Genomic DNA, 27,829 nt, shown 5'->3' with positions numbered 1-27,829 from the left:
TAGCAACCGTGCCCGTAAACAGAGAACGGTTGTCGTAAAGAGTAAAGAGGCTGGTGTTGAAAAGAGTCGAAACAGAACCCATTGTGGTGTTGGAGAGGAGTGAGCAGCTGCCTGAGAGAACAAGAAAAGAGGCAATACCGTGACCGCGGACGGGACTCGCAACACGCGGACAGATATGGACGTTAATTCACCGCACGGACGCTGTTGTCCTTTGTAAAGAGGAGTCCGTCGTCCAGTCGGAAACATCCGGTAAACGAAGAGTTAAGGACTCGACAGCTCAACTGTTTATTTCAGCGGCTAGCAGGCTAGCTGGCTAGATACCTAAGAGCTAGAAATGGGAAGCCCGTTTGAGTGTGCTTGATAGAGATCTTCGTCGAGCTTTGAAGAAGCAGCTTTCGGCTGAGATACAATCGCCGGTGTTTTAAAGTCCCCTCTAGTCCGCCTCGTAAGTAGCCGCAACTTTGAAGAATGATATCAGCTGAGCGCTAACCATTTCACTACTACAAAGCCGGAGAGGGGGGAAAAGTCACAGGTTTGTTTCACAGTTGTTTCTTCTCTTTGCAGTCCGTGCTGCCTTTGAACTCTTTTTCTTTTCTTTTTTGTTTTGTTTTTTATTTAAAGCGAGAGGAGGTAAATTGTGCATTGCAGAAGTCGCTCACACGTCTATTTTTGAGCAGTTCGATAAAGAAAAAAAAAAAAATCCATAAAAGCAATAAAAACTCAATGTTTTGATTTTTTTTTTTATATCAGTAAGAGGATGCATAACAGTTCGAGTGTCCGTCGTGTGACCTTAGATCAAGCAAAGATAATTAAAGCAAAAAAGGACAACAAACCTCATCGCTTTTTAAAAACAAACTCTTATCAGATGCCCACATCCACTGTGCGGTGACAAGAAGCATATTATTACCGCTATTACTGCTGGTGGTGTCATTTTAGTTGCAGCGGAACAGTCTAAGCATAGGTGGTTAGTATGTTTCCCTCTAATTACACGCTGTTTTTAATCTTTTCGTTATTTGCCTTGCATTAGAGACTATAGCAAGACTCCTATGCACAATTTGATGTTGAATCAAAAAAGGGGGAAAAAGCATAATGGGGGAAAAATGGATGAGAATGGATACACTGCAGAGTGAAGACAATGTGCTGCCCCTGAACTCTATTTGTATGCAGATCATAATAAATTACAGCAACAACGCTGGTGTCCAGGAGGTATCATGTTTGCCGGAGGCGCTATTAACGTTTTAGTATTTATTTAACAAAACATTGCTCCCCCCCCCCCGATTCTCACCCCTTAATTTCCCACTGTAGTTTCAAGCTATTTAAAACACTTCATCTCAACAGGTTTGCTTTGGATTCGCCTTCCTTTTGGCAAAAACACAACAGGTTGAGCCTGTTTCTTTTTCTCCATCAAGCCTAAAAGCACCTAAAATATAAGCTTAACTTTGAGAGGATTTAAAAAACGAATGAATAGATCTGACCATGAGATTTCTGTGGCATAGTAATAATTGCACTTTCTTTGAAAACTGCTGCCCTTGATTCCTTCAAAGGAAAAAAAAAAGATTAGCACAAGAGTTGTAGTGTTTGGTTCCACACAAAGCTCATAATAAGTCCTATGGAATTTCTCTTTACAGTCTAATGAATAGGACGGGCTGCTTAAAATTAATTTTTCTATATCGGGAGACTAATTGCGGAGGCTTTCTGCTAGGTTAGTTGACGAGGGAACTATGAAAATAGCCTGATACACTTAAGGCGTTCTGCTGGTGGTTGATTTGAATGTTTCTGAGTGCTCGGCAGGGGAACGTCTCATAATTGCAGCCTAAAAGCTCCCACAGCAGCAGTATATTTTTGTTTTTGACCTCCAGACATGCCAAATCAGTCTCAGATAAAGTAACTTGTAGAGCAGACGGAGAAACAGACAAAGGTGGGAGAACGAATGTCTTTAAGGTAATCGATTTCATTTCCTCCCCATCCAAATGCATTTCCCGATTGTTTAAACTGCAGCTCGCTTTGACAGCTTGTTTTAATCATTTCACTCGGCTGACATGTTTGCCTTGCAGTAGCATTAACATGGGATTCAGATTCATGCCAACTCCCCAAACTTTTCCAGAGAGATCGTGGGTTGTGCAACCGTGCAGCTGTTTAAATTAAACAGAAAAGGGAGAAGCTGTTTTCAGTTGGGGAATCCAGAGTAGGTCTTCGCAGTGTGTTCTTAACAACTGCGTCATTTTGGCGCAAAGCAGATACTATTGATATTCTCATTAAAACCCCTCTCGTGTTTGGTTTGGGCCAGAGATGAATGGACTAATGTTCATTGTGGGGATGCTGCTAATTGGTACTTATAATCCGAGGACTCAATTTTCCATTAGGCGTGCGAATGTTACTGTCATTTGTTTGTCATTTGTTTGCTGTACTGAGGCAACCCGGCTGCGGCTGAATGTTTTTGTGATCAAACATTATTGACTCCCACGGTCGATAATCCTGGCAACAGTAGTTCCTCTCTCCAGCTAGAACCACACATTGCAAAGCAAGTGAGGTGGCGGTGGTGGCGGCAGCGGTGGTGGTGAGGGGCAGAGGTTACTTTTTTTCCCCCCTCCAGCTTTGAGGATTCGGGGGTAATGCCAGCGGTCCTGCAGGTAGCTGCTCTCGCGTGTGTGTTTGTGTGCATCCATTCAGAGATGGAGAAGTGCTGCTCTGTATTCAAGTGATCTATTTCCAGTCATTTCAATCACAAGAGCAATAACTCAAAGCTTCTCTTTTCTTGCTGGCCGCTAGTTATACATCAGTTATCTTTTTTTTTTTCTCTCTCTCTATTTTACCAACTTCTCCATTGTATTTCAGTCCTTTTCCCCACTTCCCACCATGCACTCTCTTTTGCATTTCCATTGGAATTAATCAAGCATGTTCTTGTGTGGCTTGACTTCATTATATCATAATGAAGTTAAGCCTCAGGTGCAGTCAAGAAAAGGGTTAGCTGGAGAGTAGCCTTGCCCTTGCACACCATTATCTGAAGCTGGTTCTTACACAATGAGCTTTAGGAAAGATTATTCAAGAAAGAAATTTCCTTTTCAATCCCCTCCTCTTTATCTGAGTTTTTCTTTTAAAATCTAAGTTTAATAAAAGTTGAAATATTAGAATATTACCATGTCATCTTCCTCTGTCTCAACCTTTGTCATTCTGTTTTAAGCCAACATGGGGCCTATTGCTTCATCTTGTGCCTTTTCAGTCCCAGTAATGAGCCATTTTGCGGCTCTTAACATCTGCCAAACTTGGAACATTTTGAATGCGGGACTCATCTTCCATGCATGAGGAGTCAGGCATCCTTTGATTTGCCCTCTTTTCTTTGCTTCTCTTTCGAAGCGCTCACCGCTATACTTTGTAGACTGAGTACGCTGAAAAACTTTCTTAGCCCACTTTTGGCAGCGGCCCTGTATCATGAGAAGTAATTTGGTGCTTATTCTAAACAGAGTTTTTTCCCCTCCTCTTGGTATTCTACATCCCTCCCATCTTTTGAAGAGGCACTGTGACGGTTGTCTGGTAGGAAAGGGGGGGGGTGTAATTTTAAACTGTTTTCTGTGGGCACAGTGAGGTTTGCCCCAAAGAAAACACTGCTTTAAATTTCAATGCCCTTCAATAAAAACATCTGGCTTTAATTTAGAACTTTAAGTGAACTTTGCCCTCAGCAAGAACCTGAGTAGGCAACCTTGCCATGGAGCCCTATGCAGTCTGCCTTTCTCTCTCACCACATTCTCTTAAATAACTCCCATCATACCGCAATAGTCAGTGAGGGGAGTTAAATAAATGGTTTTGCAGGTGTAAAATTCACGAGGAAGCAGTCTAGTGGGGTAATTACCAGGGAAAGAGATCCCTGTCTTAAATTGCCATGTCATTCTCCCAATAAAGCTGAATGTTTTCATCTTATTCCCACTATTACTGTGCTTGTAGCAGCAGCAGCAGGTTATAAAAAAACCTCAACTCCAGTAGCATTTCAAACTGCACCCGCTCATGCGCCATGCTAATCGTGGCACGCTATAAACCCATAGATGGCCGATTTGTGTGTTTCATTGACAATAATTTGAGTGTTAAAGTTGTCTTTCATTAAGAGGAAGAAAATGATCCTTTCGCATTGTGTGATTACTAACATAATGCAGGTAATGCTCCTTATGTAATTGTGGTCTAACGCTTTTTCTGGCAAGGAATACGAAGCGATGTATTCTCTTCATGCCGGCTGCCAGCTTGTGCTTCTCATTACTCGGCGCTGTCCAGGTCTTGTTCAGGGTTTGTTTAAGCTTGCCCCGGCTCTCTGTTTCTTTCTCTCACGGATGAAGAGGTGAAACACTTCTTGGCCTCGCTGAGGTTATGGTTCGTCCTCTCTGAGCCCTTAGCTCATCCTAGATAAATTTCATATCTGCTCCCAAGATCTTGCAGTCACGTCAGTGTCATGGCTGCCTGTGTCAGATGCTAAATGGCACTTGAATCGAGATTTTATAACAACGGGAAATTCAGTTTTCCCCTCAAGCAATCAGCTTTCTCTCACTCCCTGTAGTAAAAGGCACAGACATGCATCCTTTTGAATCCTTTTGTTTAAGACAGCCCAGTGTGGGCCTACTTTACTTATGTATTTATCCCCCCCTATTCAGAGAGCTAATTTCAAATGCTGTCTAGAAATAAATTGGAGGGGAAAAAAAAACAGTTTCTGTTCTGCTTTTTTTTTTTTTTTTTTTTTTTTTTTTTTTTTTTTTTTTTTTTTTTTTTCCCCCCCCGCTTCTGAGTTATCTTGAGATGAGATAATGTGAGAATCAGTAGCTCTTGCAATATATTCACGAAGTGCTCTCTAGATGATTCCAGCCAAATATTGCCATCATTAAGGATGCACCATTTGTTAATTTGAGGCCAATGGTAAGTCTAATGTTTAAAATAACAATTTAGCCAAAGGCCACTCCAGATACAGATGTTTTGTCATTGTGTGTCTCTGTAGCTATACATTATCCCTTTTGTGCCAGGCAATGACGGCTTTCCTGCTTTTTATTTCACAAGAGTCCAGGTTCAATAATACGAGTTAATGAAAAGCTGAATAAGACACACAGTGAAAGTGGTCGATATTGTCGGATAAATCAGTGCATCTCCAACTTTCACTGTAATGTGTTGTAATAGATGAATTTTTTAAAAAAAATGCCGCCATAGGACTTAAAATCATTGCATTTTAAGCTTGATTGAAAGGTTTTTACCCATGTAGAAAATGCAGGTGTAAAGTTTCTCAGTAACTCATTATCTCACTCTTTATTTATGTCAGAAAAAAAATCATATCCTTATTGCTGTGTTGAGTCACATTGTGCGTGGTGTGGCGAGAATGGGGGGGGAAAAAATGCTCGAATAACATTTTTCTTTGCCTTTTAAAAACATGCAGTGTGGCACTCTGTAGTTCCCTATTTGGATATGGTCTATTTTTACATTAGGCAACTTGGCCTGATCAGCTCGAAGTATTTCCAGACAGAGGTGTGGGGTAAAAGCTTCTCCATTCGGCTCTTATTTGGCGTGCTGCAGGCCCACGTTTCTCACAGCCGCCGCTTTCTCTGTTGCTTTTAACCCGCGTGTCCTACCAGAATCTCCGCCTCTTCGATCTAAAAGCAAGGGAACCCATCGACACACAAACTAATCACACTACTGTGCCTGCTCGTTAGCCATGCCCTCTCAAGTCAGCTGTCCTAATAGGCATGCCCTAATGAGCTCTAATTGAGGATGGCTAATTTGCATGGTCTGAGTCATTGTATTTCTTAAAGCGACTTAAAATACTTACTGCCTAAAAGCTGGATTGGGGTGGGGGGGTCTAACATGGTTTCATCGTGGACAGATTTTAGTGGGGCTTGTGGGGTTTTTCTAAGTGCTTTGTTCTCTCACTGTGATCCCAGATTTTTTTTTTTCTTCTTCAGATAGGGCTTGCCATCCCCCTTCTTGGCTAAAATTAATAATCTCAGTAGAAATATTCAGATTCATTTTTCCCCCTCTCGACCAGAAACGTTATTTTAGCGACAGCAGCCATTTTCAAAGAAACCGCATCAAAGCGTGATTAAAACGAAGCAGGGCAGCTCTGATCAAAGGTTAAACTTTGCACGGTGTGACTCTCATCACAATGCAAACCGAGATTCCTCCACCTGAAGCAAGAGAAACAAAATCAAGATTCCTGAGCTTAGAAGTAACCGTTGAGGTATTCAGATGGCAAGTTATTCTGCAGTACATCTTAGAAAAAGTGATGGATATTTTTATTGGTGCAGAGGGAGGGCCCACTGAGGGACTCTTCCTCTGAATGCAGGACATTTTATTTTAATACTTGCGGACGATGTTTTACATTTCCCCTTAATTTGATCACTGACACTTTATTTTCCCTTTTTATTTATTTTTCTTATACTTTGAGTATACAAGAAATGATTTCCCAAAGAGAACGCACTCAAACAGGCACAGGCAGGTTTATTGCATTGGCTGTGGGCCATCTCATTTCTGCTCAAAAAGTAATGAAATCTCTCAAATGACCCAAGCAATTCAAATTTGTGCGACTATTTCATATTCCAGAGAAGCTGCATTTTGTTTTACAAGGTGGGATCACATGTAAGCATTTAGGGTGAGAAGGAAATTAAATCAACCTTTTTCCACTGTTACTTAAGGCAAAGCACTGGATTTTTGGTATTATAAGGTGTAGCTTTTATATTTTCCCTCATGTAATGATTTTTTTCCGTCTCTTTGTCTGTTTGATTTCAGAACTGCTCGCCCAAGTTTACATACAAACTGCAGAGAGAACATGACGCACTGGCCACTGCCAAAGTCTGGCACAGTGCAGCTGTGCCAACCTCGCCCCTGTCTGCCGCTTTAGAAGGTTCCCCTTTGCACCATGACGGAGAGGCATTGAGGTTAGCTCCCTGACGATCATCTCAATACCTCTCCTCCTCCTCCTCTTCCCCTGTCCCTCAACACCCCACTCCTGACCCATCCACATCATGCTGCGCTTCCTGCCTCTCAAACTTGGCCGCCTGTACCGCTGTCTAAAGCTCCTGTTGGTGGTGGGATTGTTTGTCATCTTGTTGATGAACACCCACAACCTGTTCGCGTCCTTCCAGAAGAATGAGCTCACGGACAGACGATTCATCAATCTCAACAAGTGTCCCGCCTGCTTTGGGACCAGCTGGTGCCGCAAGTTCATGAACGGCCAGGTTTCCTTTGAGACCTGGGGTCGCCTGCGGTTTCTAGACGTTTTCAATGTCAAGAATGTTTACTTCGCGCAGTACGGAGAGCCCAGGGAGGGCACTCGTCGCGTGGTGCTTAAACGGCTCGGCTCCAACCAGGAGTTGGCCGAGATAGACCAGAAAATCTGCAAGAGGGCCACAGGCAGGCCGCGATGTGACCTCATCCAGGCAATGTACAAGACTGAATTTGCCCGGATCAATGGCGATGTTCGACTGCTTACTCCAGATGTGGTAGAGGGCTGGTCAGACTTGGTGCACTGCCCCTCTCAGAGACTGCTGGACCGTGTGGTCCGCAGGTACGCCGAAACCAAGGACTCTGGCAGCTTCCTGCTAAAGAACCTCAAGGACACGGAAAGAATGCAGCTGCTCATGACGCTGGCATTTAACCCGGAACCACTCGTATTGCAGGTACTGTGTCTACATTTGAACTTCTTAAAATCTGCGTGTTTACAGGGTATAAAGCAGTCTTAGAGCTGATAGGGTTGTTGTTTTTTGTTTTGGTTTTAAATCATGCTCGGCAAATACACTCTTCGAGGAAAATGTTGCATCTGGATAAAGATGCACGGATCATCTGACAAAGAGGTCTTTGTCAGATGATCCGTGGCGGCAGCTGGTTTCAGAGCAGATGATAAAACGCGGCTCCTGGATTACTCCCGGAGATTCAGAATATCAGTGCAACAGTGTGTTGGCCCACAAAGCCCCCACTAAATTACAGGGCGGGAATCCCTTTCCTTCCTCTTGCCTAGATCTGAGACAGGCTATCAAGTCCTCCCTAAACTCAGGGCTACTTCAAGGCTGCATGCCGGCTATTTGGAGCAAGAATATTCTTCTGCTTAGAATGGAGAAGGGTTTAAGAGCTGTGGGCTCTGAGAGGGGAAAAAGGCAATTTTTGGCTGGCGGCAGTGCTGCATATTTAACACCATATGTAGGGCAGTTTTAAATTATTCAAGGATGCATCTGTAAATGGTCCAAGTTGCTTTTAATTTTAATATAAGTCTATGTCCACTGGATTGTCATCATTTGTGTGTGACTGGAACGGAGCAGTCTCTGCAGGGCTGCTAAACTGTATCAGTGCCAGTATTCTTGATCCTTAATTCGTCCTGCGAAATATTTTTTAACTTGTTTTTCTGTGTGAATTTCAGTGTTGCTATAGGAAAAAACAGTTTTAAGAAATTGTTTTACTTTATCTATGAATTTTTTTTTAAAAGAAGATTTTGGGATATGTACTGTTTAGTTTTGATGAAAATGCAACAGGACGCTTCGTTGTCCGGTACAGGGAAGATTAGAACATTCTTGATTTTGGCGCATTCTAACCAAACAAACGGTTCATCTTGCTGAAATGAAAAGGATGCTTTAAAAAAAAAAAAAAAAAAAAAAAGTTTAACGTCTAGCTTTGACACGAGGTCAGGAGAAAAATCCTGACCCACCTTTATTCAGTCATCCTGATGTCAAAGCAGGCGTATTCCTCTGCATCCGCATCCTTTTCACCCGCTGATTAACAGGCGGCCAATCAATTTCAATTTCTGTTTGGCATTGAGGGTCTCACGAGGGGACAGAACAACAATGGTCTTGGCCCGTGTAGACATTCAATAACTTGTTTTGACCTCCACCACTAGCCCCCCCCCCCGCGCCTCACTGTCCCCCACATGTGTTACTGGACACCTCCAGGCATTTCAGAGGACAAAAGGCGGGATCAGCTTTTTAGTCTGGTCAATCTATAAAATCTGATTAGCTTTGTGCGGTCACTCAACCCTCCCCCTCGCTTCCTTTCTCCCCTATTCTCACAACATCCCTTTTTATTTTTTTATTTTTTCTTTCTATGGCTTCCTCCCCTACTTTTTCATCACACGTGTGCAGACAATTCCATCACTTCAGTTATATTTCAGTTCAGAGGCATAGGGAATCACCCCTCCCACCACCACCACCACCACGGCCTTAGTCTTATCTTGGACACATAGTTTAAGACATCACGCACAAACACATCATGCACTCACATTGTCCACAACTCCTTCCACTTCCCGCTCCGTGGAGACTTTACATGTTTACAAGGACTCATGAATTGTTGATCTCAGCCTGAACTTGTGACCTGTGGGTAAAAGAAGGAACCGTTGGGTCTCTGCTCGCGCAAGGCCGCAGGATAGCCGATGGCGCGCGCAGACTGCCGGGATAGATAACGCACAAAGAAATGTGCGAGACCTCTCAGAGACTCGCAGATCCTGAGTACTTTGACTGTTCGTCAGCATCACTAACCTCAAAAGATGAGAAAATTTGCTGTGAGACTGAAAGGGCCCTATGCACAAGGTTGGGCAGCAGCAGACCATAAAGAATTAATAGCGTCTATAGAGATTGAACAGAAGACGTGCTGTACTACAACACCTTGGTCTACCTATTTTTTTTTTTTTTTTCCCTTTATTTTTTGCTAGAGGTTTGAGCTGCTGTGTGGGGACAGGCTTTAACAGAAGATATAGAGGAATGTGGGCTGAGTTTTATGACTCGTTATTTAATCTAACCCGGGCCTTTTTTCAACTATTTATCACTGTCAGGTCATGAGTGACGCTTTATTTTGCCTGGTTGTAGTTAAACACCTCTCCAGTAGGTTGAATAAAGGAAACTCTCACTCATTTTATAATTCAACTTTGCTATATTTAGCGTAAATAATTTCCTTTTGTCATCAGCTAGCAGTGTTGTTGTATAGGGATCTTTTTTTTTCCCTTTCTCTCTCCTATGGCTTTATACAGTTGAATAATGCGAATAACATTTCTGCTGTCTGCTCAGCGAGCTGCACTCTCTCTTAGAAAGGCTTCTGTTTCCAGTCTTTTGAAGCCACAGGCAGTAAATCGGCCCTGATTCACTATGAGAAACCAGACCTTCTTTGTCAGTGGGAAACAATCTGCTGTGTTGTTTTGGGTCTGGCCAACAATGTGTTTTCTGTGTTCTCGGTGTCTATGAGTGCACACTTGTGTGCTGCACGCACACACACCACCCCCACTTTTCTGTCACGTGGAAGACAATTTGGCTTTGGGGAATAAATATTTTTGGAAGACAAAAATGACGACAGCCAAACAAGGAAAAATCCTTGTGCAATGAGAGTCGTCTTATCCAGTTTCATCTGTTTTCCCCTCATTTCCTCTTAGCGGTGCAGTTTAAGTTACCCTGGAAAGGTTTCTCTTTTACTTTGATAAATCTGCTTGTTCAAGGGGTTGTCTCTTTGCCAAGCGGCGGAATTACATGATGCTGTTTAATTTTTACCTCTTATTCAACAATAACTCGGTTTGCATGAGAAGCGAGTAATTCATTTTCTCATTTCCATGGCTCGAATCTTACTTGCCATCCTTGCCGTCTCTCCTGCGGCTAGATGACTCACCGATTCATCAGGTGATGGTTGTGTTTGATGGAGTACATCTGGCCCAACCTTAAATTAGTACAATTTAGCCTAGTCCTCGCTTCCAAATCATTAAGCTTAGCGAGTTTGCCAGAAGCATGTGACTGTACTCGCACCCTTTTTGGTCCTCAGCCCTGTCTTGCTCAGTGGAGCTGAGAATAGGATGTGACAGGCCTGTGGGGTTAACTCAGTCAGTGGCGCTCTCATCTCCTCTAAACTCAAATCTGTGCACTCCCAGACACCCCACCTCTCAGCTCTCTCTGCCTCTTTTTCTATTACAGTCTCTCCCCACCTTTCGCAGATCCACCGACTCGTTCGACGCTCTGGCCCCACCTGACAAGGAGACACGCTCCTTTCACGTAACACTGTATTTTTTTTTCCCCAAGAACTCTGACACTGATGCTAAATCAGGGGGAGAGATTACATGGATGACCTTATCTCCTGTTCTTCCTAACAGTTTTGACAGCAACATTTTAATGCAAATATGGAAGGAAACATTCACAGCTCTGAGCAAACACACCAGTAGCTTGTTTGAATCTCTAAAAAATGGAGGGGGGGATGCATCTTTGGTATGCTGCTGATTAATGAAGCTCTGCATAATCCATTACAATGTTCCGTCACTTCAGGAAGCTAAGCCAGAATAAACAGTTTGTGTTTGGGGTTTTTCCTGGCACAACGTGAGGCAAATGTGGTACCTCAGCTGCGACCTGCACAACCTCGATTTATTTTTGTGTTGGTAACATAAATTTAAATCCCTCAGTTTAAATGACTATAACTGTAAATTTAAAACGGTGGTGTGGTTTTAAAACATGCTCCAAGTCCACCTGGGTCTGGGTGCAATTCCCCCCTCCAGGGGCAAGGGTACCTAGACCCGGTTTGTAGAGTACGCTTGGGGAGTGTGATTGTGTGTACAGCGTCTCTTTATGTCTGTCTCCACGTTGGTTGAGTGTGGAGTGAGTGCATATGAGAGCATGAGGGTGGGAATGGATGTTTGTGTCTGTGTGTGCCTGTATGTCTGTGTCTATATGTCAGGTTGGGTATCAGACGCCACCTCTCTGGGGACACCTCAGGCCCTCCAAGGTTTGGAGGCCTATCTCCACCCACCACCACTTCCCCTGCCGGTGGCGGACTCCCTCAGGTGTCGGTGTGTTGGTGGTTCTTTGTGTCTGGGGGTGGGCGTCCGGGTACACACCGGCTCACTCCTTGGCGGCCGCTTGTCGGGGCCTGGGGCCTGGGGCTCGCTCGGGCCCCTTTGGAGGTGGGGTGCCCCCGGCCTCTCGGCCTGGGGCTCGGTCACTCAGGCACAGCTGGGGGCCGGCGGAGCTCACGGGCGCGTCACTGCAACTCCCCCTGACTTCTGCTCCGCGGCTGCTGGGCGAGCCCTCATCTGGGACTCTCCTCAGCTCTTACTGGAACAGTGGCGCGGCTGCCCCTCTGTTGGTCTTCCATGGTCTCTTGTGTTCTGGGGGCCTCTGGATGTCTGGAGTTTTGATCTCCTCCATACCCGCTTCACACCCTGGAGGACGGGGCTGTGGCCCCCCCACACTCCCTAGCAGATCATTACATGGAGAAACCTTTGGAATGCAAGCATGCTGATCCACACAGGTATGCACACATGGGTATTCACAGACGCGGACTAAAGCTTTCTTGGCTGCTGCCTCAAAGCACACTGTGCGCTGTCTATCTTGCGTGCTGCACAATATCGTTTATTATTTAGTAAATATTGATATCTATGACTAGCTAGTTTATTGTGATGGTGCTTTGTTTTCTCTATTATTATGTTACTCTTTGTTGTTTGCTGTCTCCTCTGTTTGTTTTTTTTTGTTTGTTTTTTTTTTTTTGTTTTTTTTTTCTCCATACAGGTGACCCAGGAGTTCTTTTTTTTTTTTTTCTCTCTCTCTTCCCCCCCCTTCTCACCGTCTCTTCTCCCCTTTGGTTTTCTTTCTTTCTCTCCCCCTCTTTCTCTCATTCATTCCCCCTGTCCTATTTATTAAAAAAAAAAAAAAAAATGACAAAGGATGAACTGAAGCTCTGCCATCACGTAATGTCGCATACTGCTGTTTCTGATGTCATTTAAAAAAAAAAAAAAAAAAAAAAAAAAAAAAAAATGCTCCAAGAGTCTTGTTGGGGAGATTTTTTTATTTTTTTGACTAATATGCACATAATTTTCCCATGTAACCTTATTTGTTGCACAGAAGCAATTATTTTTACAATTTGCTGTTGAAAAGAAATGAAATGAGGAATTTTTTTTGGAGACAATATTGAAGTTTATAGACAGGTTGTTGTGATGTTTCGTGCAAATATCAAGAAAAAAACAAGTAGAAAAACTGTTTTTTTTTTTTTTTTTTTTTTAAGATTTATGTGGATTGTAAAAAAAATTTCAGTTTATGCAGGGGAAAAAAATTTCCTTTTTGCAGCATATGCTTGCTCTGGCAAAGTATCGACAGAATTTAAGCCTTTATAATTTCCGTGCAGGAAAACCCTTATGGTCTGGTTTTCTGGGTCATCGTGCCTCTTCACAAAGAGGATCAAAACCTGTTTTGTTTTTAGTTTTATTTATTTCTTTTCATTTAATCACACGCTGCACGCTATCGCAGCTTAAGTGAGAGCCTTCTGTCTCAAAGGCTGGCTCAGTGGCTGAGGTCGGCCAGTAAATAGTATTTAAGTTGGTAGTCTGTGATTAGTACCTTTGTTTTTGGGTCTTGGGGATTGTGACGCTCTTAGCACATAAGAGAGGAGGTTGTGTACGCCGCTTAACCCTCCTTCAACTGCTCCCAAACCCCCTTTCATTATTCTTATAGGCCTTTGTGTACAGACTGAATCCTGTTAGGATAAGACGGGGAGTTATCTGGGCTCGACTCCCCTCTTTTTGGCTGCCCTCGCTGGATGGAGGCCCTGGTGGAAAGGCGAGAAGAGAAGGAGGAGAGGAACCGAGGGTTTGTGTGACTGTGTGTGTGCGTGCACGCGGGTGTGTGTGTGTGTGTGTGTTGTACAAGCCAGAGCCTTGTGGTGTTTTCCTCTGTTTGAATGAGCCAGACTGCTTGTGTTACCATAATCCTTTCTCTCTTTCTTCCTCTCTCCAAACACGCGTGCACACACACACAAGTACACACAGTCACGCACACGCCTGACAGCTGTGTTTGGTTAGGTAAATGCCTGTGGCTAACCCCCCTCCCATCCCACCCACTAGCTTCTTTTTTAGATTTGTCCCTCAACACCCCCATCAAAGCTTCCTACTGTTACAGTGTGCACCCCAGCCCATCTTATGCCCTGCTCCTGAAGATACAGTTCTGCAGTGCAGGAGACAGTCATTCACAGCTCTCCCTGGACCCCTTAAGATGGCCAATATTGATCCGTAACAAGCAGCTCTTTACTATCCTCTGTCCCCTGGAGAGCCTGGGCCCTAATGTTAGCAAGAATATGCCTTTCAGCACATCAGTTTGCTTGCAGTAATAAAACTGCCCACTGCATTAAAGCAAAAGGCACTTGGTTCCTGTCAGAGAAATTATAAGAGGTTAGGGATATCTGTAGCATCTGTACAGTTTTGGCATTTCCACCCCTGCTAGTTCTAAAACTCTCTGCATTTTAACTGCTCACTGTATGTAAAGGGAAATGTTCACAGGCCCCTCTTTTAATGTTTGACTCTTTCTCTAGCATGTCGAATAAATGAATAAATATGTATATATATGTGTATTTGCTCTTTGTAGAGGGGAATTCTCTTCATGCATCCTCTGGTCTGTAGAGAGGTTAGAGTACAGGGGCAGTGACAGCAGTCTCCCTGCTCAGTATGCTTACATGGTTGCCCCTGAGATAATTGGCGCCTGCTCTGAAATATACAACCCTTGATGTAGGCCTCAAACCCACAGCCTTCAGGTCTGAGGCCAAACTGTGTGGGCGGCAATACCACCTAGACTGAGTGAACACTGCTGCCTATGACTTAATACATTCCTCATCTTCCAGCGGAGGGGATTTATGGGGTGACTCCATGTGCAGTGGCTCAGGTTCAGGTCGGCAAAGGGTTTCAGCTATCAGTAAGCGGCGGAGTGTGTACTAGCAACCCCGAGCTGTGCCGTCCTGTGCACTCATTCCTCATCCTGCTCTCATTCTCTCTGCAGAGCAAAGACCTGCAGAACTCAAAGAGCCAGCTAACCCATTTCTATCAAGACTTGAAGTACCTCACTGAATCATGTGCATAGTCTTTCGATGTCTTGGTTTTGTTTTCTCATATGAGCCGAGTGTCTTTTTTGATCTCCCACTTGGCACAAGCAGTCCTTTCAGTTTTTATACATGCAAAGATTTCTGATATTCATAAGGCTGTTCACACGCTTGTCTAGATGGACATTAATTGACTTTTAAATGAAAAATAAAGGCTGTCATAGCATGTATAATAAGATATTAAACCAGTAATATGAACATCGTCCATTGTCAGATGAAGCCATGGGAAAGGAGTACTCAAACATAAAGAAGGAAATTACCAAACCCTACCTGTAATATATTGGCCTAGTTTTCAGTGTTTCCTGCAGAACTGCATGGTATTTCTGGTGGTATCAAGACAGTGGCCCTCCCATGATTTCAAATCCACCACTTTTGATTGCAGCTGGCGACATGTAGAGCTAGTGCCACTAGCTCTACATGTCGCACTCCCAACCCCTTACCTTAACTCAGTCACCGGCCTCAGTTCAAGAAAGTGTGGTTAGTCTGTTTGACTGCAGAATAAGACAAGAGACAAGTGATTGAGATCAAGGACTGCTCGACAGTAGCAAAATAACAGTGAGGGCACTAGAAAAACCTATCACATTTTTTCAGACAGAATAAAAAACAAAAAAAAACAAATTCCAACTATACTTGGGTGGTCACAGCAAGTATAGTCTTATGAGTGGGGAAACAAAGACTTGTGTGATGCATTAAACCCAATCAGAGATTAGTTGTCTTTGTTATCCTTCACAAAGGTATCACTTTTTGGCCATCTGTCCAAGGAACAGCCAGATCAGCATGTTTTCCAAAGCCTCTTTTATAAGGGTTCTGAATGGTGGAGTTGTACACCAGTGGATGTGGATGTTCCCCAAGACTGCTGCCAGTGGTACGCGCTGTAACTTTGCAGCCTTTGAACCATACGCCTGGATAAAGAAAGAGGTCAGGCTTATTCTAAATTCAGAGATCTACACAGTTGGCTTGTCTCAACCAGCAGACATGTATGCACTCCTCAGTGTGGTGCCGTGACTCGGCATTTCCTGGATCCGATGTCTGGAACATGTGGGATCATTGCCCTGTATCGCAGGTTTAGGGGCGGAACAAAGGGAGAGAGGGAGGGGAAACTAGGTTAGCAGGAAATGCAGCAGCGGGAGACGTGCGACACGGAAAAGAAGTTGCACCATGTGTGCTAGGATGAGGCTGGTTCCCCTGTGGTGTCTGAGCTCTCACTGCAGACTAACTGACTGGATTTTAAACATAAATGGCCAGCAAAATGCCAGACGGGGTTCGCCAAACATCCTCCAGACACACAAGGTCAACAGGAGAGCTGCACAGAAAAGCAATAGGGTTTTTTTTTCTTTCTTTTTTCCCCAGGTCCAGCTTGGCAGCTCCTGCCTTTCAAGCCTTGCAAAACAGATGTGGCTCCTTCTTAACACTAATCCCCCCTGATAAACAGACTGAATAATGTTCATTTTGTTATACTGAGGTTCAAAGTTATTTTTTTCTGTCTCTTTCGTTTTATCTGACTGATTGTGTCTATCCGCCACGTGTCATCAACTTTACAGTTTGATCCCAGGACTCTTTACGAGTCTTGTCCTGGCTTGTTTGTTCCAAAGAGGCGAGGTTTTGTTAAAGACAGAAAATGTCGAGAATTTACGCCACGCCCGGCTTAGGGCTTTAACAAGCTGCACACTTTGGTTGCAACTACTAATTTCCTTTACGCAGAAAGTAGCTGTGGTTGCAAAGATGAAGGCAACTGCTTCCTTTTAAACTCAACTCTGCGTCCAACGTGTGTGTGTGTGTGTGTGCGCGTGTGTGTGTGTGTGTGTGTGTGTGTGTGTGTGTGCGCGCGCGTGTTTGATGGTCCAGTGTTCTCTGCGAGCCAGCCAAGGCAATATCTTGGGAGCCACTCATGTTTACTCGGCCCTTGAATAGAGGTTGTTATCAGCCCTGGTCACGTTGCGTATTCTCATTCACATGCACTCGGATGGCGTTTCACGTAGACACACTCACACGCACACCCAAACAAGGAGCCTCTTTTTGAACGCTTTCTCTCACACGCACGCCCACGCCCTCCCCAAGTGGCCCTGTAGAAGGGCATGCCTTTGTCAGCAGATGTCAGGACGCAGGTGTGTGTTCCTGTGCCTCTCGCTCCATTCGTTTCATCCTCTTCTCCAGAGGCTGCCCATTTGTCTGTGGCCCTGTTACATTTCAGCCCAATCCAATCTACCCCCGAGAGAACGCCAGTGTGTCTGTATTACAAGGGAGGGGGTGGAAAGCACAACAACCCCCCCCCCCAGTCACTGCTACGGTGGCGAATTGGCACAACCTTAAAGATTAGATTAGTCAGACTTGGGCCTAGAAGTCACTATGAGGTCGTCTTTAATGAGAAGAGTCTGTTTTCCACCCTTGCTTTCATTGTCTCCCGAGCCCAGCTCATTATTTCTGTGACATGGCAAAAAATTTTGCAGGGGAGGAAGGGGGGTTGGGAAAGCATTGGGCTCCATGTTTTACAAGTTCAAGGTTTTGCTAAGCAGGAAATAAAAGGTTCATATCCAGTGAAGGGAACAAGAAGTGATAAGACTTTAAAAAGCAGTAAAAGTTGCTGGGATGTGTCATTGGCAGTTTTGCACCCTCAGCATTTTTAAATAGCATAACATGATTGGGTGACGACTGGTAAAATTCACTACCTTTGCAGTAACACCACACACACACACACACACACACACACACACACACACACACCAGAGTACCTCCCAGGTCTGCTCAGAGATAGTGCAGTGGATGTAATATTAGGCTGGGCTTTCCAATTTATCCCCCCCTCCCCACTCAACGCCTCATTGCGGACGTTAATGACTTCTGCAGAGTAACCGTTTAAAGAGCGCTAAGGGAGAATGATTGGTGGGACACGTAGAGTATTTATCAAGCCTTGCAATAGGCGAGTTTGAATCCAAAGCTCAGGTGCCCACTCTCGTGTGCCTGCCCACGCTGTTCGGTAGTTCTCACTTTCAGACTTATTGTGTATAAAATTTAAATACAGGAAGCTCATAAAAATGGCACCGAGGTAATTGACGCAGCGCAGCGAGCCTTCTAGCACCGCGAACGAGCAACATCTATGTTAAGAACCACAAACGAGGACCAGACAGACATGAAGGCGTTCTAATAACAGCCGTTGACAGTATATGAAAGTAGCCGTAGGGCATTCATCCTTCTCCTCCCTCCCATCAGCCATCCCCCCCATCTGCTGTCGCTCTACTTTTTCCTCCTATTCAGGGCTGTAACCTGACAACAAAGAGAGAGATGTGTTTAGCAGGCAGGTCTTTGCTGGTTTATTCCTCCTGTCTACTGGAGCGTAGAAGTGAAAGACACTCTGTTTGTCTCTTCTGTTTGCTGTCTCCATCGTATTCTCTTCTTTTCTCTGCTCTCTGGCTCTCAGGCTGGCCCCGCAACCCCACATCTCACCATCCACCCTGCAGGCGTGAGAGAAGAGGTTGATGCTTGGCAAAGGAGGTTTTAGTCATAATGTTGGACAGGGCAAGTTTTGTCATTGTGACAGAGAGCCGCTTAGGTTTGCAGCAACATAAAGGCTTGAATTTGGGTCAAAGGGAGGCGAGCCTAAGAAGGATATACCCCCTAACTGATCAAGCTTCAACTTAATCTTTATATACCACCCTCAGAAATTAGAAAGCCATTTTAGATATTTAGCCTATTAAATCTCTAATCCTAATTCTCTTAGCCCAGTGGCTAATGGCATCTCAGTAGCCTGGGATTGTCTCCCCTCCAGCCAGTATTTGGGAGTGCAGTCAGCCCACCATTATCATTCATTTCTGAGCATGTGATGGACTTCCTTTAATTTCTCTTCTTGTCGAGTTTGCTGTATCTAAAAGTCTAGACAAAGGTTATTGAAGCACAGGCTTTTGGAGACGTTTGGGTGAGTCACTGCCAAGTCTAGTGATGATGAGCACAGACAGACAAGGCAGCAAGAAGCAAGTAGTGCTTCATGGACAGACTGTTGTCTGGCCCACGATTGATCGGGTCACCTCAGGGAAATGGGTTCGACCTACACCGCATGCAACTTATCATTGTCCTTCAGTCAAGCTTGTGGCTCTTTCTTAAAACTGATGGGAACAAGAGATACACCTAAGGTATAGATTTACGCCACTTAACAGACTGATAGGCTGGAAAAAGTTTGCTGCTGCCTGGATTCGTCACATTGAGTCATCGCTGCTTTACTTGACTTTGTTGGGCTTAGAATTGCCTTGACTTCATTGCATCATGCACAGCATAGTTTGCAGAGTGTTCAAAATAAAACACCCCAAAAATAGTCAGTGGCACACAAGCAAAGCTGCAAATCGCACCATAGTCATCACCTGAATGCCTTTTGGGTTCCAGATCACTTGCATCCTCCCAGTGCCACAGTCTCCATGTGGCAGGAGTCCAGCTGCTGTCTTTGAGATAGCAGCTGCGTGGTGTGCGGGAGGAGGAGGATGGAGGGGGTTAAAATGTATGTCTTTAAATAATTTGTATTTCATTAAAGTTTAAAGAGTTGGGGCAGCCATGCATATTTAACCTCTTACCCTCATGACAGAAATTGAAAGCTGGTAAAGTATTGAATTACCTCGAGTGTAAAGTGAGATGCAACACTGATAGTAGTTCACACCTTACCTGCAGTGTCACGATGTGTTCCCTGCCTTATCGCAGGTGCGATTGGGTTTCAGAAAGGGAGGGCGACCGAGGCTGCTGTGAAAGACAAGTGCTCCCAATTCTCAGTCTGTGTCCATGTGGCGGCTGCCTGCCAAAAACTGCAACCCAGGAGAGATTTGTTACTTAGGAAATGCAGGCAATCATTAGGCTAGCATATGGACGGATGTTTATTATAAAAGATGGAGTCCTATGGCAGCGGGTTTATAGGGTGGAGGGCGTACCGCTTGCAGCAATACCCATGTGTCTGCGGGGGAAAAAAAACGAAACAAAAGAAAAACAGGCTTTCATTCTATTATTTTCTATTAATTTGTCTGACCATTGTGGCAGCCTGCGACAAAGAAATGGGCCCCAGAGAAAAGAAATGGATGCAGGGAAAGTGTGAGACACGAGAGCTCATGGAGGGAGATCGAAGCGGTAATGAGACTTAGAGATTCGAGTCCCCCAGCAGCCTGCAACATTTGCCAGATACAGCCGCTTCATGCCTATCTCATTTAAGTTTCACGTACGTTTGTACAACTGTCCACAGTTGTGTATGTGTTTGCCTGTACCAATGTGACCACTTGATTAGGCAATTGCAGATGATAGGTCACACATGCATATCTGACCCCAGCAGAGGCAAATAAATCCAAGAGAGATTAGGCTCTAGTGCGCTAGTACCGCCTTCATCTGGTGGTATTACCTTATTATTAATCAGTTTAACCTATAATACACAGCGATTTCTTGTCAGCATGCCCAAGCTGCATTAACTCAGTTAGTCGACATCACACAGCAGTTTAAATCGCCCCACAGCTGCATCACAACACATAAGGCTTTCCTGCTAACTGCTGTTACCACAAATCATCTCCTATCAGTTCTCTGGAACCACTGAATATAGCGGCGTACATCAACTCATAGCTGTAGGGCTTTAACACAAACTGGCTTTTGCTTTTATTAAATTTAATCCGTTATACCCACGTGATCCTTGGCAGATTTTCAGCTATTGTGCTTAGAATTGTGTATAAAACATCACCTCAGGCTGCACACAGAATCTTTGTGTTTGCTTTTTGGGATTTTTGTTTCATTTGTCCGTGTTAAAGAAGCCGATTCGTGTGCAAGTTAAACAAATATTTTCTGAATATTTGAAGGTTCTTCCAATTCATGTGTTAACCTTTGCTGTTCAGAGCCACTGTTATTGTTTTGTTTTTGGGTTCTTTTTTTCTGTCAGCCAACTACATTACACAGCCTGACTTCTTTTATCTGTTTTTTTTTTCTTTTTTTTTTTTTAAATAAACTGTCTTCCACGCTCATCTGTTTCTCCTTCCCAGAGCTTTCCGTCAGATGAAGGGTGGCCGTTCGCCAAGTACCTGGGAGCATGTGGGCGCGTGGTAGCTGTCAACTACGTAGGTGAGGATCTGTGGAGCTTCTACAATGCGCCGTGGGAGAAGAGGGTAGACTTGGCACGCCAGCTGATGGACATTGCCGAGCAGCTTACCAACAATGACTTTGAGTTCGCCCTCTACCTGCTCGATGTCAGCTTTGACAACTTTGCGGTCGGCCCACGTGACGGAAAGGTCATCATTGTCGACGCCGAGAACGTTCTTGTGGCCGACAAAAGGCTCATCAAGCAGAGTGAGTGGCACTGCCAATAAATTTCCACACATTCACTTTGTGTGTATGTGTACACAGACATGTACATCCATAAGTCTGTGAGTAATGCCTCACAGTCTGTCCCTACAGTTTCCATGACAATAAGTCATTGTTCGTGAACATGTATGCATTGACGCCTTTAAATACAACCACTTCATAAAGAACTGCTGCTCATCTTTACAGGGTGTTTACAGGGTGTTATTTATATTTACATTTACATTTTTAAACGCTGTCCACAGTTTGTATTTTCTAGAAAACACTGCATTTGATGTCAGAACTATACCCGCAAACTGTAGCTTATGAGGAAGTGATGAAGGTTTGAGGAAAGGCCTCAAGGGACACGCATGCTCGAAGCCTCCTCTCTTCTAAGAATATACACTCCTCCAGCACCCCTTCTGCCTCTAACGCGCACGTCCCCATCAAAGCTAAGATCGTTCGGATAACGAGCCATCTCCGCTGCCCTAGTTTTTTTTTGTTTTGTTTTTTGCCTCTCAGAATAAACCTCATAACAAGGACAGAGATAGTTATACATCACACGCTCAGTGCTGCGGTTTCCTACAATTCTGTCCCCCTTCTAGGGGCCACTACAGAGAGAGGCAAGGCCACCTAGTAAGGCTCTTAGATTTGTCCCTTCCTGCAGAAATCCTATTAAAGTGATAAACTGTTGTGTCGCTGGGTGTTGAGATTCCACCATTATGCCCTGTGACAGATATGAGCATGTGTGTGTGTGTGTGTGTGTGTGTGTGTGTGTGTGTGTGTGTGTGTGTATATGCACTTTTTTAGCTGTAGGCGAAAGTATTGTGATGAATTTATCCTGAGATAAAGTGCCATTTTGCCAAATTACAAGATCTGACACCAGAAAACTGCAAATTGATGTACAACATGGGAAGGTACTCCAACATGCCCTGGAGTTTTTGCCCCTTGAGTTTTTCCCTCATTTGGTGCGCGATAATACGATATGTCAATGCACCACACTAAAGTGTGTATATTTGCCTTGGTGCCAAAACCTGCAATTTTCCGCCCTGTCACAAGTAGTCCTTTTTGCAAGCCGTAAAGCAAAATCCAGGTTGAGACTCCCTTGGTCTGGCCGACACATTTAGAGGTTGACATCTCAAGCTGCTTACCCTGGCTATTCAGAGTTTAAGCCCCAAGTTTATTTTCTTCTTGCATGTTTGCGCGCCTGAATCTCTTTGTGTGCGTGCCAAGTGCCGGGGCGCAGCAGGACGAAGAGGGACGACAGCGATAATGAGTATTACGAGGTCAGTGCCATGTGTTGGACAGCGCTAGGAAATAGCCACGGTAACTTCCCAAGGCCCGACAAACAGAATTCAATCCCTACAATTAGAGCCTGAGATTGAAAGCGAGCTAAGGAGTGTGATGCGAATCTCATCAGTCTAAACTAAGGCCAATTGATTTGCAAATCAAACACGCAGAAAGCCGTGTGCTGTTCCACCCTCTCATTAGGGGCATCCATATTGATGTGATGGGTTTTGGCGAGATAAAACGCATGCTATGTTGAAGTTGTGCTGTGCGCTGTGTTTGCACAGTCCAGTGGTGCGAAAGGAGCCATTCCCCATCATTGAGTTTATAGCATTTGAGGATGTTTTCACCCCTAGTGGCTTTTGGAAACACATGCTGTATAATGTAACGCACACTTCACTCACTCTCTCTTTCTCCCTGACGCCCGCTGGCTAACACAAACACATGCAGCAGCACACACACACCGCCGTTCTCATTCTCTTACATTCAATAATGCACTCTAACACAGGCATACATTGTTAAAGCCGGCTCGTACTCTTGAATGCCACTAGTAAGGCCGCGCTAACAAGCATTTCAGGCCCAATGTCCCCTCTCAGTGCAGCCCAGTGAAGCCAGAGGTGTGAGGAGAATGTATACAAGTCAAGCCTGAGCTCCTTAACATGGAAGGTACCAGATATGCAGGAGACAAGTGAGGCTAGGCAGCCTACCTCATGTGCTGCTCTCCACTCATTTGAATTGGAAATTATTTAGTTTGTGTTGGAAATCTTCTAGCTTTGTTACACTCGAGCTTGCAGGAGGAGAGAACTGAAGGCATTGAGGTGCAAGTAAATAGACCTTGTAGTTCTTTTTAGCCTTTAGTTGAGTCTCAAAGTACTTTTTTTTTTTTTCTTCTTCTTTCTTTGCTGTGCTCATCTTTGTCCTTGAGAACAAACCTATTGCTCTCTTCTTCTTTTTAGGTGTGTGTGTGTGTGTGGGTAAAAGAACAGGACATTCTCCTGATGCCATCTGTCAATCAGTGCTGAGGTGTGATGCATGGCCAGCTCCAAAACATTAATTGCTTTCACCTCACCTTGCTGCTTTGGCGTGTACGTCTTTATATGTATGCGCCTGCTTGCGGTATATGCATACGCAGGCATATCCATCTTCATCACCCACACTGATTGAGGTTGATGTGCCCCTCCTCTTTGGGGGGCCATGGAGGCCCCTTGCTAACAGGGCAGAGTTGGATGTTTGATTGAGTTGTACTGATGAGCCAGAGGAGAAGTGCATTACATCGCTGATAGACTGATTATGTGTTTGCATCCTCTGGGTCCAAACCCCACCCCCTCCCCACCATGCTATTGATCTGGCTTTTAATGCACAAACCAATAGCTCTCTCGTCATTCCAGGTTATTTTCTTGGCCCCCTTCTTTCCCAGCACAATCTTCTAAAGGGGGAAAAAAAGCAATGTGAAATGAGCTGGAGAAAGAATTTTATTTGCTCAATAAATCTGGAAAGTGGTTCATTTCTGTCAAATGAAACTGTAGATGAGTTGTTTGCCTCTGGGCTTTGAAAATAGTATTTCGCATTAGGGCCTGTGGGGTGTCAAAAGTGGCACCTTGGTCTTGTCAGCTTCTGCTGAGGCTGATTTCATGGGTAATAATTTGCACAAACTAAAAAAAATAAATATTCTTCACGGTCAGATGCGGTGGAACAGTTGACTGTAATTACCAAAGTTTCAAGTTTAGTTTTTCTCTTTAGTTTCGAAAAAACAGTTTGCTGAAAGAGAAATGCTCTTACTACACCAGGAAAGAATTCATCTAAAACTGCCTGCCTAGATCTGAGGGAGCTCTTTAGCAGAATACCCCGAATGCAAAGATTGAACCATTTTTGCGTGACTTACCCAACAACCCCCCCAGGTTTCATGTTTGTGTATCACTCTCAATAAAGGTGTAAATGCTAAAAGATTAAAAATGCTCTTGATTTTATAGCTCCAGGAGTTTCTTAAAGGTTTGCAAGGCCCACATAACCCAGCCTCACTTCATTACATTCACCTGGGGAAAAACAAAGCTTATGATCCACTAGATGCTTTTTTAAATCTGTTTTAACTAAATGCTGTTATTACGTTTTCATAGCAGCGGATTCATTTACCTGTGTATCTGTTCTCTTGCAGACAAGCCGGAAAACTACGACGTGTGGTACGAGAGCCGGTTTGAGGAGTGCGACCGGGAGGCCTGTCTGTCTTTCTCCAAGGACTCTCTTTGTTCCAGGGTCACTGTGGACCACAACTACTATGCCATATGTCAAAACCTGCTGTCACGGTATGCTACATGGCGGGGCACCACTGGAGGTCTCCTCCACGACCCGCCTGCCCACATAGCCAAAGATGGACAACTCAAGGCTCTGTTGGACGAGTGCACCAAACCCAAAAAACGTTACGGCCGCTTTCAGGCAGCAAAGGACCTGCGCGAATACCTCACACAGCTAGCTGCCGCTTCCTCCTCTGCCATGGCCAGGTAATGAATGGAGTCGGCGTTAGCCTGACGCAATGAGAGACTGAATTCTGTATTTTTGGCTCTGGACTCTTGAGATCCTGGTTCTTGTTCATGATGTCATTTGTTCTCCTTTATGCTTTGGAGCTGGAAGGTGTTAGCTCTTGCATCAGGAAGGGTAAGAATCAAACTTCAAAGCTGATTTCTCAAAGCTGTAGCTTTTACCTTACTTTGCTCCTGTGTAAAAGAGGAATATGGCGCTATAAAATTCTGGTTAGAACCAGGATGGAGAGGGAATTGAGGTAAATTCTCCCCACCCAGGGTGGGCTGCCATCTCTGGGGGATGGGAAGATGAGAAAGGGCTCTGGTAAACGCATCCTTCACTGGACACAGGCTTACACAAACCAGAGCGTCCAAGTGGCCGCGGCAACATGACATAGCCCCGACCACGTCGATCCTCCTGCCATTCCTCAGTCCATCCGAACTGTTGTGTTTGATCGTAACACTAATTTCTCTTGTTTAAATTTGCTGTTCTTTTCAAAACTGAATCCAAGTTTAAGTTTTTATTTTATTTTTTTCCTTCCTTTTTTTGCTGTGCCATGGCTTTGCCCCCCTCTGTAGCATTGCTGCAGAGAAGGTGGAAGTAGCATGAATCTGCCGTCTGGCAACAGAAAAGTCCAGGCTGCATCAAGTTTAGAGGATAAACAGAAAGTTTGGAGTTTTCATTTTCATGCAGGACGAAAGGAAAACCCTTGATGTCTGTAGAAGTATAATTCCCTGCTATTCCAAACAATCACCTGATCTCAAAGTTATAGAATTGATGCAATCATCCTGGACTGTCCACCCACCCCCCCCCCCCCCCCAAATCGTTCCCTTTTAATGGGGCCAGTGAGCTTGAGACAGCTGTTTTTAGGAAAAAGAAGATACAAATTGGACATTGGTGGGTCTCTTGATGCAGATTTGCCTATACCAAAGAGGCTAGTTGTAAAATTAGGAATTCTAAGCAGTACAGAGTTATATTTTTGGTTCCCCACCAGAGCTGTCCAGAAAAACTTCAATGTGTGCACACATCTTATGTGAGCTGTCAGGCCTGCATACTGATTCTCCTCTCCTAAGAACCAAAACTCTAGGCAGATCTAAGGCATAAATTAGCCATATTAAATGTCACAAAACCCCCTCTGCTTTGTTAGCATCTTGATAGGATAAATCTTTTTTTTCCAAAGTTGATAAAAGTGAATAGTAGTGGCCTCTTCTTTCAGATTCTGTTTTTTTTTTTTTTTTTTTGTTTTTTTTAAATATCTGTAATTATAAATGAATTCTTCTGTGCTATGCTCCCACTAATGTTGACTTCAGTAAGCTCCATCTAGCCAACGGTACAAAAAGCAATGAAGATAACCAAATTACTTCTTTGCTCCAGAAATGGCTTCTGACCTGCACTTTTTGAATCCCAGAAATGTCTGCTGAATATTTAAACACTCGGCACCACTTAGAGGTTGGGTTGATTTTACACTTGGTGGGCCAACAAATTAAAGCGTAATGAGCGTAGGATCAGCTGGTAATGCATTGTGAGAGATCTTTCTTTAAAAAACAAAAACAAAAAAAAAATCAAATAAACCCGTCTCTGGCTCCATATGTTTTATATGTCAACTGTTTTGATGTTGTGAATCAGATGCCCAGTGGAGTGTTGTGTAGCACAGTCAACAGACAGGCGAATAATCAAAAGTGAGCCACTCCACCTGTGGGGAAAGGAGAAAGCACAGCAGTTTTTGTTTGTTTTTGTTTGTTTATTTTTTGGCCTTCTCTGAGACCTGGAGAGCTGATGTGACCTTTTGCCAGTTTGGAAAAGCAATAAAGACAAGTTTGGCTAATGGATTTTTGTTTCTGAACCCCCTTCTCTTTTGTTGTGTCAGCTGTATTTCTGTTTCCCCGAGTCTGGAGGATGGTCAACTTGGAAGGATTTGTTCATGCGTAACTAACTGTCCTCTTTTTGTACTGTAATATATTTTTTCTTTTGAGTATTATATCAGCATTGTCTGATTTTTTCCTGTGCCTTTCATTCAAAAGTTGTATTTACAACTTTTAGTGGGTTTAAATATTAAAATAAATGAAGATCTATATATAGATATATACACACTTATGCTCTGCGTGGCCTCTCTTTGATTCTGCCTTAATTTTCCTTTCATTAATTCCCATCTATTTATCTTGCAGGTGATTTGGCTGTGGCTCATATTGCCTTTTTTTTTTTTTTTTTTAATTTTTTTTTTTTATAAATTTGATTCACTGTGGCACAGCTGGATATCGGTGTTTGCCAATTTCCTTTCCTTTTTTCTCATTCCTCCTTTTGTTGTGCTCTCCACTCAACTGCGGATGCAAATCCTCGTCTTTTATCTACGTTTGAATAGATTGTTTTTGAAATAGTTTACTATAGCTACGAATTATTTTGTGAAACGTTTATAAGGACGTTAGATTGCTCAAAATAAGCCATTCATGGAGGAGGGCTGTACTTGTTTAAATACATGACACAGAATTTTCAAATATACTCATCACCACTTGGAGTTTTTAGTTTTTTATTTTTATCATAAGTCTCTCCTCATTGTATTTGTGTGTAGTATATTTTTAGTGTGTGTGTGACTGTGAGTGTGGTTTTTGCTAATTCAATAGCTCTTCTGAGTCTCTCTGTCTATCTTGAGCCTGCTCATGCTTGTAGCATAAAAGCCTGTGGTGGAACAAAGTAGTGCTCGAGCCATAACCAAAATTAGAAGCTACATGACTGACACTCTTTGCCACTCTTCCTCTCTCTCTCTTTCTTTATTTCTTCACGGTCATTTTTCCACCTCTTCCCTTCTCCTCTGTAATTGTGCTTCTCTTTGACACACCCGCTGGTTTGTGTGGAGAGCTGATGTCACACTCATTGTGGTGAAGTGCTGTTTAGCCCTCCGTGCTGTAGCTACACTTAGTCCAGCTGA

General features: G+C 43.9%; 1 protein-coding gene across 3 annotated transcripts; it reads left to right on the top strand.

Annotated features, from left to right (window-relative positions):
* The first annotated feature begins 69 nt into the window (after positions 1-69).
* dipk2ab (divergent protein kinase domain 2Ab) lies at positions 70-26,996 on the top strand. Of its 3 annotated transcripts, none has more exons than XM_085418836.1 (4): positions 70-249; positions 6,748-7,637; positions 20,811-21,114; positions 24,545-26,996. In XM_085418836.1, exons 2-4 carry the CDS (start codon positions 6,984-6,986, stop codon positions 24,889-24,891), a joined length of 1,305 nt encoding a protein of 434 aa, XP_085274962.1. In that variant the 5' UTR covers positions 70-249; positions 6,748-6,983; the 3' UTR covers positions 24,892-26,996. The 3 variants fall into 3 exon arrangements, with proteins under 3 accessions (XP_085274962.1, XP_085274961.1, XP_085274960.1); XM_085418835.1 differs by having other exon boundaries at positions 70-445; XM_085418834.1 differs by having other exon boundaries at positions 70-532.
* The last annotated feature ends 833 nt before the right edge of the window (positions 26,997-27,829 follow it).

This window comes from Rhamphochromis longiceps, linkage group LG9 (genome assembly GCF_057381845.1).
Source record: "Rhamphochromis longiceps isolate RC_006_pf linkage group LG9, R_longiceps_female_GT1.1, whole genome shotgun sequence".
Taxonomy (NCBI): Eukaryota; Metazoa; Chordata; class Actinopteri; order Cichliformes; family Cichlidae; genus Rhamphochromis; species Rhamphochromis longiceps.
The sequence above is the reverse complement of the archived record's forward strand: the minus strand, read 5'-3'. Positions and strand labels throughout refer to the sequence as shown.